General features: G+C 53.5%; 2 protein-coding genes across 2 annotated transcripts; both read left to right on the forward strand.

The window, feature by feature from the left end:
• Nucleotides 1-2,531: 2,531 nt before the first annotated feature.
• EsH8_V_000605 (uncharacterized protein) lies at nt 2,532-3,635 on the forward strand (the record flags this gene model as incomplete). Its single annotated transcript, XM_083273121.1, has 1 exon — nt 2,532-3,635. One exon carries the CDS (start codon nt 2,532-2,534, stop codon nt 3,633-3,635), a length of 1,104 nt encoding a protein of 367 aa, XP_083125836.1.
• Nucleotides 3,636-4,667: 1,032 nt separating this feature from the next.
• Nucleotides 4,668-6,695, forward strand: EsH8_V_000606 (cytochrome c lysine N-methyltransferase; the record flags this gene model as incomplete). The annotated part of the gene is made up of 4 exons (XM_083273122.1): nt 4,668-4,934; nt 4,991-5,179; nt 5,468-6,355; nt 6,579-6,695. The coding sequence occupies 4 exons, from the start codon at nt 4,668-4,670 to the stop codon at nt 6,693-6,695; spliced, it is 1,461 nt and encodes a 486-aa protein (XP_083125837.1).
• Nucleotides 6,696-10,977: the final 4,282 nt, after the last annotated feature.

Consider the following 10,977-nt stretch of genomic DNA (forward strand, 5'->3'; position numbering starts at 1 on the left):
ATCGTTCGCCTAGATCTGGCGCAGCTTTGAAAAGCCAGGCGAAGTTCGATCAACAAAATTGGTCGTGAATTCGTGAAGGGGCTGTGACGTTGCAACACGAGCTGCTGGCGCTGGGTAGGGAGCTTCGGGCAATTTGGCGACAAGACAGTGGACCGTTGACTGCTAAACAGGGGACACTGGGCAGCACCTTAGCCTGAAGATCCCCGCGCTAGACTTCTTTTGGATGGAGGGGTGCCACGGGAGGCAGATGATCCGTCGCCGATGTCCATTGTGGGTCCAGGTGTGGAACCAAAGTCACCGTCCAGGTCGTTCCGTCTCTAGCGAAGCTAGGCAAGGATTACCCCGAGGTCCTCCAGTGATTCTAGTGCCGACTTTCATCAACCTCCACTGAACGCAACGCGAGGCGAGAGCCTCAGCAACCCGCCTCGCGACTCATCTGCATTTTCAGGTCGCGTTCTGTATTGCGCCGCTACGACGTGGGCTACATCTCAGTCCTTTGCGTCGGCAACAAACATAACCACACCGAAGCGGCACTCCAGTCCTAAAGCTATCTTTTCCGGATCCATGCGACAGTGTCGTCCATTGGCAGTCGCGAAGCGGAGGGTGCGAAGGCGCGACATCGAGTGTGGAGAGCTGTTAGATCCCAACGAGTACGTTGACTTTTGCCGTCAATCTCCTTATCAAGCCCCCAGCATTTTCCCTCTTACGCGCAGTGATGACTACTGGTAAAAGGTCCGATCGAACGGGGTCCTTCTGGGGTTGTGGTCTCATCTTGTTCCTGACGCATGGCCTCATTCTTCATGGATGAGCCACGTCCTCGTCCCTGCAAAGCCTTCGCCCAGCGAAGAGCTGCGCGTCAAACGGAGATGCTTTGACCTTGAAGCTCTACATACTGGGACCGAGAAACGACATGAAAATGGCCTTAATTTGGAGTCCTGCTGCTAGTTGCCTCGACGGAGCAGGACCAAAGGCCAAGGCAGACATGAGACAAGGTTCAAGACAAGGCTGCAAAACCGCCGCGATCCCCAAAATGAAGACCAAAATAACTGAAAAGACCTGAGCGCGTACTGCAGCACGTATATCACATACATATACACTTTTTTCTTGTTTTAATTCTTGGAACTCTTCCAACTTCGTTTCAACCTGTAGCTAACTGCCACCATCTAGGCTTGGAATGAGCACTTGGCCGCCTCATCTTCAAAATTCAGACCATGAGGGTACGGCCGTTCACCGCTCTCTATTTGCCTATCACCAAGAGCAACGCAGCAGCCTTACTTGACCTTGTTGTGCAAACAGCGTTGCATACAGCATTCCCAGCGGTGTTCATATCTTTCGGCAGCTGATCAAGTCGAGTGGCGACTTCTGAAAGTAGGTCAGCGAGACGGAGCTGCCGCATGCTATCTCACATCACATGAGCGCATGTCTCTGCGTCTTGGAGTTCACAATTCATTCCCTTGTTCCGCGATCTGGTAACTACCGTGATTGCCCGACGTGATCCAGTCTATTGAGGCAGCACTCAGATCACTCGGCTTCAAGAGTTATTTGACAGCCCATGGTTCGAGACTGCAAAGCCGTTTTAGTGAGTTGAAAACTGCTGGCAAGTCTCCTCTAAGGAGGTCTGCTACAGTGAAATGGAATCATTCCACCAGCTATCTTCGAACCAATGCCCTGAAAAGGAGTGTACTTCAGTTGCGCTGAACGGAAAGTACTGTCTTAAACATGGGAGGGAACGACGTCAAACAGGGAACGGTCACACTCAACCCAACGTTTCCAGTTTTACGGCCAGCTATTCTGGCTCGGGAAAGGCAGGTACTAGACAGGACTCGCAGCACCACTTGGGAAAGCCACGGCCAGAAGAACAACCAAGCGGCGGTCAATCTCGATATCGACGTAAAGATTCACGCGACAATATGGAATCCATCCCCACTCCTTCCGCAAGTTTTCAGACCGCAACCAAGAAATCCAATTTACCACCAGACCTCACCAGTAAACTTGCCATGACAGCTAGAAAGTCGATTCCTGCCTCGAATATGTCTAAGAAACAGTCGGACTCGGCAAGTTCGACCTCACATCCCAATCAGGTGAGGGCATATACTGGTGGACCTGTTTCGCCGACAAACTACCAACGCCCTGTGTCTGGGGCCTTTAACCCCTTTCACTCCTTTCTCAATACGACCCACGCACCATCTCCAAACAACCCACAGCAATCTCTGAGAAATAAGTTGGGTCATGATGCGCCAAATACTACCGAGGCGTTCGCCGAAGCGCGAGGCCAGAGAAAGGTTTCGGTGACCATTCCGTCGACTACTAATCTAGTTGCCCAACGCTCACAAGACTCTTACCATCCAGTGGCAAAAGCTGGCAGCAGTAATGGCACATCCGTCGTTCGTGACTTAGATGGCCGTTCATTTGTCAGAAATAGTAGGAACGAGTCCGAAGGAAAGACTCCTGCCGTGGTGTCCTCTTCTGCGCCGTCTGACAATAAAATTTTTGATTCCTTACCTTGCGTCAGGACCAAACGGTTGCCGCCGATGCGCATCAAGTCGGCACCGTCGGCTTCCCGCTCGGCTGCGACGAAAAGAATGTCGACTTCATCTGGCAAGCGGAAGAGAGGCACCAATTCCGATTCAACATCGCCGCCTACCTCGCAGGATGATACCGATGAATATGAAACTGCGATGCCCCACCGCGAACATGAGGGAAACGCAGCCTACTTTAAGGCTCACAAGACAGTCCAAGTCTTCAATGGGGCCTTTAGTGCCCGCTCCGACTTGTTGCGTGCCAAACGCCAGAATCGCATAGGGGCAACATCCAGTGCTCTCGTGGTGAATTCCTCTAGCAATGAGGATGAGGATACCGGTGAAGATTACGATGAAAATGTGTGGCAATCAAACCCAGTAAATGGGCACAATCACTATCAAACTCTTGCCGTAGTGGGGGACAATCTTGCGGCCGACATTCAGCGGTCAACATCACAGGCTAGGGGCCAACAACGGCAGAGGCCTGTTCATCCAAGAAAGAAGTTGACATGCGAGGAGCGCCGACTCCAGATGTGTGCCAATTTCGACTCTGCGAAATTCGACGCAGAAGTGTATGGCCAAGTCGGAGCTTTCAAACCCCCTCCAGCGGTCTTTGAATTGGCAGCCCCAAATTATCATTCTACGACCGCATCAGACGGAGGTCGCGAGCAACTCTATATGAAGCTGGATCCCCGCATCCACTGGCCGCACAATCGGTCCGAGCAGTGGTACAAGCTCAAGATGGATGAAATCAAAGCCCGCGGTGGGCGCAAGGCCAACTTCGGTCAGGCAGCTCTTCGGATGCGGCAGCGGAGACTCATGGAGGAGCGGCGGGCAAAAGAAGAAGAAGCAGCAGCCCAGCAGGGCGCGCCGGTTCCGCCTAGTAACTCGCCTCAGCCGTGGTCACATCACAGGTATATGGACTTTGGTGACGTTCCTGAGCAGGAGCTGCCCACATACGTCCGCAAGAACCCGGAATGGGTACGCGCAGCAGCATGGATGCGAGAAAATCGAGAGCAGAATTTACAGAGGAATGCAGAAGCCGCGGTTCTTCGTGCAGCTGGGCAGCCTTGGGAACATCTTTTCTCCCAGCCCAGCAGAACAAACCCTGGGTAAGAGAGTGGATATGGCCTCGGCCGTACAGCATCGGGCGAAGGAGCCGTTATTGCCACTTGATTGTACATCTTCGTGAGACACGAGAGGGGCTATGGGAGAGAACGAGACTCTGAGCATGGAGTTGGAGCTACCTTGGGTTTCTTATCATATCCCTTCCTGATGATACCATGAACTCGCCGTGATGGCCTCGTCTACATACATAATTCTGGAACTGTACATAGGCGAAGTTAATGATTTTCGTCCTCTCTAAGTGGTTTATTTTAGATTCGGGGAAACAAAAGCGTGGTGCATTTCATATTGGCGAAAAAGGCCATTATTAACAAACATATTTACTTCAAACACGGATACTCACCACCACCTAACAATTCACGACATGAGAACGGTCCCTTCTTACAACTATGGCATGGGCCACAATCATATTTACCGAACATGCCCACCTCAGATTCGGCTGTTCCTGTCCCAAATGGTAATAGGGACTTCGAAACAGACAGAGCAGTCCCACGCTGTCTGTTAAACATGTAGACGTTTTGTATGACATTGGACGAAGGCGCACGTCATCCCAATGAGCCCTGTATTTTAGGCGTCTTTGGGCATCAGACTGCGCGTAATTGTCGCATGGGCGCCGAGGAATGAAAGAAAAAGAAAAGAACAGAAGACGAAGACGAATAAAAAGAGAAAAAAAAAACCCCCCCCAGCAATTCGTAATTGTCTCTCCATTATTGAAGCATTGAACTATTTCAGGAAGGCACTTTGTTGTTTGAAGAGCAAGGAATCACTTGACGAGATCTAGACTCGAGACATATGTCTAAGCTCAACACTGAACGCACTCATCATTCGCCAACAGTGCACTGCTGATCCACCTCCTTGGCCCGCCCTCGAGCAACCTCACTTGAGTGTTTTGCTTCCTGGGCCTATATTTCTCGGACCGTCAACTCAGGTACAGTCACGACCAAGGCTGCCAGGAAACTACCATCATCCCGCACAACCAAACCCGGCTTCAAATATACCGTGCCCGACTAAACACATGTCACTATGGCCACTTCTCAACTCCCCGTCGAGACGCTACCCACGTGGGCTATGTTTCACGACGTGGACCTCGTCGACGTCGAGGCGCGCGAAATCCCCGGCTGCGGACTCGGACTGATCTCGAACAAGGAACTTAGTCGAGAGGAGGAGACCTTCGACATCCCAACGCTTTTAAGAATTTCTCATGAGCTCGTGTTGTCGGCCGAGGCCGTTGAGAACTACGCCAAGGTCGATAAAAACTTCCGTCAACTGCTCGATGCAGCTGGGCACAAGGTATAGACGATACGACCACCACGGTTTGAGGTTTTATCGGTTAACATCAGTTGCAGTCGACCAGGCACGATATTTGCTTATTTCTTCTCACGCAAATGGTGCTATCTGACCGGCCAAAAACGTCGTTGAAGGGTGGGGTGTCGACCCCATGGACAGAGTACGTCAAATACCTGCCGCCGCAAGTGCCTGTAACTACTCTCTGGACCGAGCAGGAGCGCGAAATGCTGAAAGGAACATCACTTGAGGTATGTCCTCAGCCTTCTTTCCCCGTCAAGATGGTACTGCTGCAGTCGTCATTAGCCTGTCAATGGGGTCCCTTTTGTTTGCGGACTCTTAGTCGATGGCAGTAACCACCACGTCGCAAATGAACTGTCGTGTCACCGAGTGGGAGATGTCTTTACCCGCTGACATACGAACTCTCCAATCAATGACACCCTGATCCACCAGCCAAGGAGTTTGCGGCTGAAGGACACGACTGGAGCACAATGAAGGCTGCGGCTATTCCACATGGGCCATTTACTGACAGTCACTAGGCGGCTACTGCTGCCAAGATCGTTGCCTTGACCGATGAGTTTGACGAGCTCCGCGATACGTCTACCACGTTGCCTTTTTGGAACGAACTGTTCTGGGAAAGCGACAAGGTATCCCTAATCGACTGGGTTCGGGTCGATGCATGGTTTCGCTCCCGGTGTCTGGAGCTCCCGAAGTCAGGCGATGCCATGGTCCCGGTGCTGGACTTGGCGAACCACTCATTCAAGGCCAATGCATACTACGAAGAAAACGGCAAGGACGAGGTGGTTCTGCTACTGCGGCCCGGCTGCAGGGTCTCGCCTGGGGAAGAAATGACAATCTCATATGGGGATGCAAAATCCGGGGCAGAAATGCTATTCAGTTATGGGTTCATTGACCCCGCGTCAGCCGCCGACAGAATCACTTTGTCCATGACAGCCATCGAAGACGACCCGCTGGGTAAGGCGAAACTGCATATTTTTGAAGGACCGCCGACTGTGGAGTTCGTCCGGACGAATGGCTCCGTCAGCTGGAAGAGCCCCTTTGCCTATTTCATGTGCCTGAACGAGGAAGACGGCCTGTCGTTTCGCGTTTTACAGGATACCGGAGGATCACGGGAGCTAAAAGTGTTCTGGCAGGAGGACGACGTTACGACGACGACAATGGCTTTCGAGCAACACATCGTTGGACATCCTCTTGCTGAAATCTTTCGCCTTCGAGTGGTTACCGTCCTGCAGGATCTTGTGGCCGGCCAGCTCGAGCGGTTGGCTACTGGCATGTCCCTGGTTGACTTGGACGAGTCTCTGGACGAAGGAGGTCTCGTTTGTGGGGCGTGTATCAGCGCAGCTGCCACGCTGAGGGAGCAGGAGACGAGCTTGCTGGGAGCTGCCGTGCATGCTCTGGAAGACCAGGTGAGTTCCCCCCCGTCGGCTGCTTGCCAGCATTAGAGCTACTGTCGTATCTTACGACCCTCTGCCCATTACCTACTCAGCCATTTTCCTCTTTGGGTCTGGCACATTCCTTATGGATTTTCTCCTGCATCGATTCCCCGAACTCCGTACCAACTGGTTACTCGCTCCCCCGCGTGTGTTGCCAAGACTGACAAGGATGGGCGTTACGCCCCCAACCTTGCAGAAAACACAACTTCTTGCAGATGAAAACGTGGTGGCTTATCTCGGATCGATGGAAGATACCCAAAACGAACTAGTGGTATTAAACGAGGAGTCCAATGAAGAGGAAGACTTCAGTTAGAAAGGGAGGGGCCGGGCGAAGCCATGCGGCCGGGTCGATCCATTCGGCACTCACAACATTTGGTCCGTTTTCTTCTGGCAGCGGTGCCATGATTATGTCTTACTCGCCTGAAAAGAGTAAGCCGTTGAGTACGGAGCACGACAATGGAGCCCGGGCTGCCTGCTGGTGCCACATCTCATAATACTCATCCTTGATCATCCTATACTTTGTGCGAAACGAGGAGTTATCTAGTCCGGCATCTTTTCGTCTGGGACACATGGCATATTGGTAACTACCGATCTCATGCTCACGGGCAAGAGGGAAGAAACGAACAAGACGTGTACGTGCAGAGACGGCTATTCAACTCTCCCGCGTCCGGCACCTTTCTAAATGCACCTTTGACAGCCACCGCGATACCAGCACACCCGATGCTGACACCAATTAAAAAAAAAAGCCACAATGCCACTACTACCCGACATGGTCGGCAGTGCTCCCAAACGAAAGTGTCTTATACTGGCATGTGTGGAACGCTCTCAGTAAGGCTCAGACATGGTCTTGGCGACGAAGCGACCTCGTGGCTGTACCTACATGCGCAGGGGATCGACGTAGCTTGACTGTCTTTGGAATGCAACTTTACAAATAAATGAAGCCGTGATGGATTTGCAGCAAGACATGGCTCGGAGCGATAGTGTGACATTTTGGCTGAAGTCGAGCCCTGCAAGAGCATCAAGAAACACGAGTGTTTTAGGCAAGGAGCCGCGGGGGAGGGCACGCCGAGCAGCGGGTGACCCGCGTAGTGCAATGTACCCCTGGACCCTGCCATAGCAGGAAGGCGAGTAAGGATGCAGCGTGCGAGGACGGGTCTCGCCCTGTCCTTGCATGAAAGAGCTGTTTGCGATGAAGCGCGGCAGTCCGCCTTGCAGCGCGACAAAGGTCTCAACACAACGTCCCGTTGCTCCCATTGGTTCCGAATCTGCATCTCAACGCATACGTGTTTAAAAGGTTCCCTGCGCGTGACTAGAGGAGCAGCTGCAGCGTGCGAGTGTTTGTCTATCTGTCTGCCTGCCAACCTGCGCTTGTGGATCGCCAATGGTGGAGACTGGGGTAGGAATGCGGGAGAAGGGGCGTCATCCTTTATGGGCCAAATGCTTGGGCTAATTAGTGCAGAAGGCACCACTGGCTCCGATCGACCGGTATGGGGTCCCCAAACGGGTGCTTCGGATGGGGCAACGGCACGATTCCGCTTCTCTTGTCTCGTCCAAGGCGAGCCTTTTGACATGACAGAATGTCTATTTCATCCGATCCGATTATGATCCATTTTATGCTTTCTAGAAAACACGTCCGCGGATGGGATTGCTTTGGGTTGACGAGGCATGACCGTTTCCCTGATTCGAACCGGAATGGTACGAAGGGGCCGGGAAGTGCCCAGCGGGAAAGGACGAGCACGACAACAATTCGGAAGCAACACACGAGCATGGAGAGCATTGCTATGTTGATCCCGTTTACCGTTCAGCCGAAGCTGGCTGGGCCGAGGATGGCGGACGGGGAGGGGACGACGGTCTTGCGCTTCCGACCAAATGGCGTCGGGGTTTGGTTTTTTCCCTCCTCTTTTTTGACGGCCCCGAGAGCCTGACACGTCTGGGGGAGTTGTCATTCCGGATGCTGGATAGCATCAGAACTGACGGACTTACACTTCAAGATTGGCAGAGCCGGTTTCAAGAACCAGCACCAATTGCATCGCTAAAGTGCTACCGAGTCAGGCTAGACGAGTCTTTGTCGAAGGAGCTGGAGCATCTTGCATGCCCCAAAACGAGACGGGCTACTTTTCCCCTCCGATAGTTGGCAAGGCTGGCGGGCGTTGGACTATCACCAAAAGTCTCAGAATTTGTTTTATTTTATCTTGTCTTTTCTTAAATCCAGCCCGTTTAGTTCGGCAGTTCTTGGCTCGGCCAGGCGGTGACGAAAGATGACGGGGACATTCCCGATTTTAAAACCCATCCCCAGATGCTGGGCTAGCAGGTCCCACGTCGATCGCAGAGGGCACCGACAACTTATTAGCATCAAAGGGCTGAAGATGGGTGACTAATCTTGTTCCTTTTCATTTTATTGCTCACCTCGCGGATGAGCGACTCGGAGACGAACTCTCTCACGAAGGAGCGTCATGTTTGGTCGGATCCCACTCATCCAATTGAGGGTAGCTGATGTTTTGAGAGGCATGTAAGGCAAGCGAATAGTCAGTTTGCTATGGAGGCGGTGGAAGAGGCCCCAGCAAATGGTCCGGGTTGCGTGAGCCAAGGAGCTTGGTCAGACGACGACGATTGGGCACCAGTGACGAAGCAGCGATCGTCGACCGATCCGACATATCGCGAAATGGGCCCCGGAGCGAGTGCAACGACACGGGCCCTTCCCCCTCGCCCCCCTTCTCCCTCGCCCCGGAATTCTCCAGTCTTCTCCAGTTCTGCGCCCCCCAGCACGCCAACCCCAGTCAGACCCCTCCCCTCTTTTCCCCAGTCTCAGTCCCAGTCCCAGTCGCAGTTCGAGTTCCGGTTCCGAATTCCTGTTTCCGCCGACAGCAAAGCTGCAGCTCCCTTTTCTTTGTCCCCAAACTTTGCCACGAACGGTGAAAACCTGGGGAAAACGGGGTGGGCTGGCTCGGGACATGGGCATCGACAGTGGCACTTGCGCATGACACTTGAACAGCGAAATGGCCTTGGAGGTGGAGCCGTTCAGGAGAATTCAGAGCCCCCCTCGTTGGAACACCCGATAGAGTCCGGAGAGTCTGGAGAAGGATGGTGGAACTGGCAGACAATCCCCCACTTCCGGGGTCAAGTGGTGCCATGGCTGCGTTGCTGGATGTTTTTTTTTGCGTTTAGCGTCGTGGGCTTTGCAGGGTTGCATGTTGGCTGCTAGGCTGGATGGGAGATGGAGAGACGCGTTCTCTCTCGTTGAAGACGGGAAGCTGGTGGAGTGAAGTGTGCTAAGGTGCCTGCGTGCTTCTCCGTCCCCTTCCTTGCCGGCAATGTGCTTCTGCCGATGTAAGCTCAAGCCTGCGGGCGTGCTGGTCTGTTGTGCGTGTGTCCGCCAGGGTCGACTGTTGGTGTGGAATGGAGTGACGACAGCCTAGAAAGGGCAAGGAAGATGCTCTATTGCCGAGCTTCTACGCTACAGCACGCTATTCAGCGGACGAGGCAATGCGCCCTGCTGTTGTTTAATGTTGGTGCGTGCTGGTGTGCTCTAGTGTGCTATGTACGCATGCGTGCCGTGTGCTACAAGGTGGGGCCATTTGGCGAGCTCAGCGCAAGTACATGCCGAGTACAATTGCAAAACGCTCATTGGCCCCCCCTCACTGAGGTATCTTTAGCGTTCCTTTGTTTCTCACCCCCAAGGTTCCCAACATCACCGCAAGCCCAGCCAGCAGACCCCTGGCTTCCTCCCCCAGATTCCCCTTCAGCGGCGGCCCCGCCCCAACCTGCTGTGTGCGCGCGCGTGTGTGTGTGGTGCGACTGTCCAGTGGTGCCCACCCCGTCAGCCAGTGGACATTGTCCCCAGTCCCCAACGCGAGCGAGGCGAGTGCAGGGCCGGTCGGTGCCAGTGCCAGCGCCAATCCCAGTCCCAGTCCCGGTCCCGGTCCCATCCCGGTACGGGTACAGTCCAGCCCAGGCATTCACCAATTTCATTCCAATGAGGAATGAGTCGCTGTTTCTAAGTTTCCAGCCCTCCCCGGTCCCCGTCCACCTCCCGTCCACGGGGTCGCTTTTTTGGTCTCCTCCATTCCCACCATAGGAACTCCACAGTCTCACATCCTCTTCCACGACCATCTTCCACTTCTTCTTTCCCTTTTTCCCTCACGCACACCCCGACTCCGACGTCGACTCACTATCTCCAGTTCCTCCACTTGCCTACTTGCCCGCTGCTTCCGAGTTGCAGGCCGACCATCTCCACTCTTCCCCTTTGGCTGCTTTTTTTCTCGCCATATCGCGCTTTTGGTTATTATCTGGAAGACTTGGGGTTCTCACGGACCTACTGCTGTTTAGTGACTAAAGATACCATCTACCTGCAAACTGCTGCGACGACTACCGCGAACACCTTGGTTACTTGACGACGACGTTATTTGTATGCGAATGGTTGATCCCCGGCGCCCCGCTCATCATACCTGAACGAGCCCACGAAACAAACGAAGGAGAAAAGAGGGAAAGGAAAAAAGGAATCCCGGCCGAAGCCTCCGAGGCCGATTCAGTAGATCCACCAGTTTGCAAAGAAAACGGAACAAAACTACCAATTGTACAAAGAAGAGGGAGACATC

Source organism: Colletotrichum jinshuiense, chromosome 5, assembly GCF_051148585.1.
Source record: "Colletotrichum jinshuiense chromosome 5, complete sequence".
Lineage (NCBI taxonomy): Eukaryota > Fungi > Ascomycota > Sordariomycetes > Glomerellales > Glomerellaceae > Colletotrichum > Colletotrichum jinshuiense.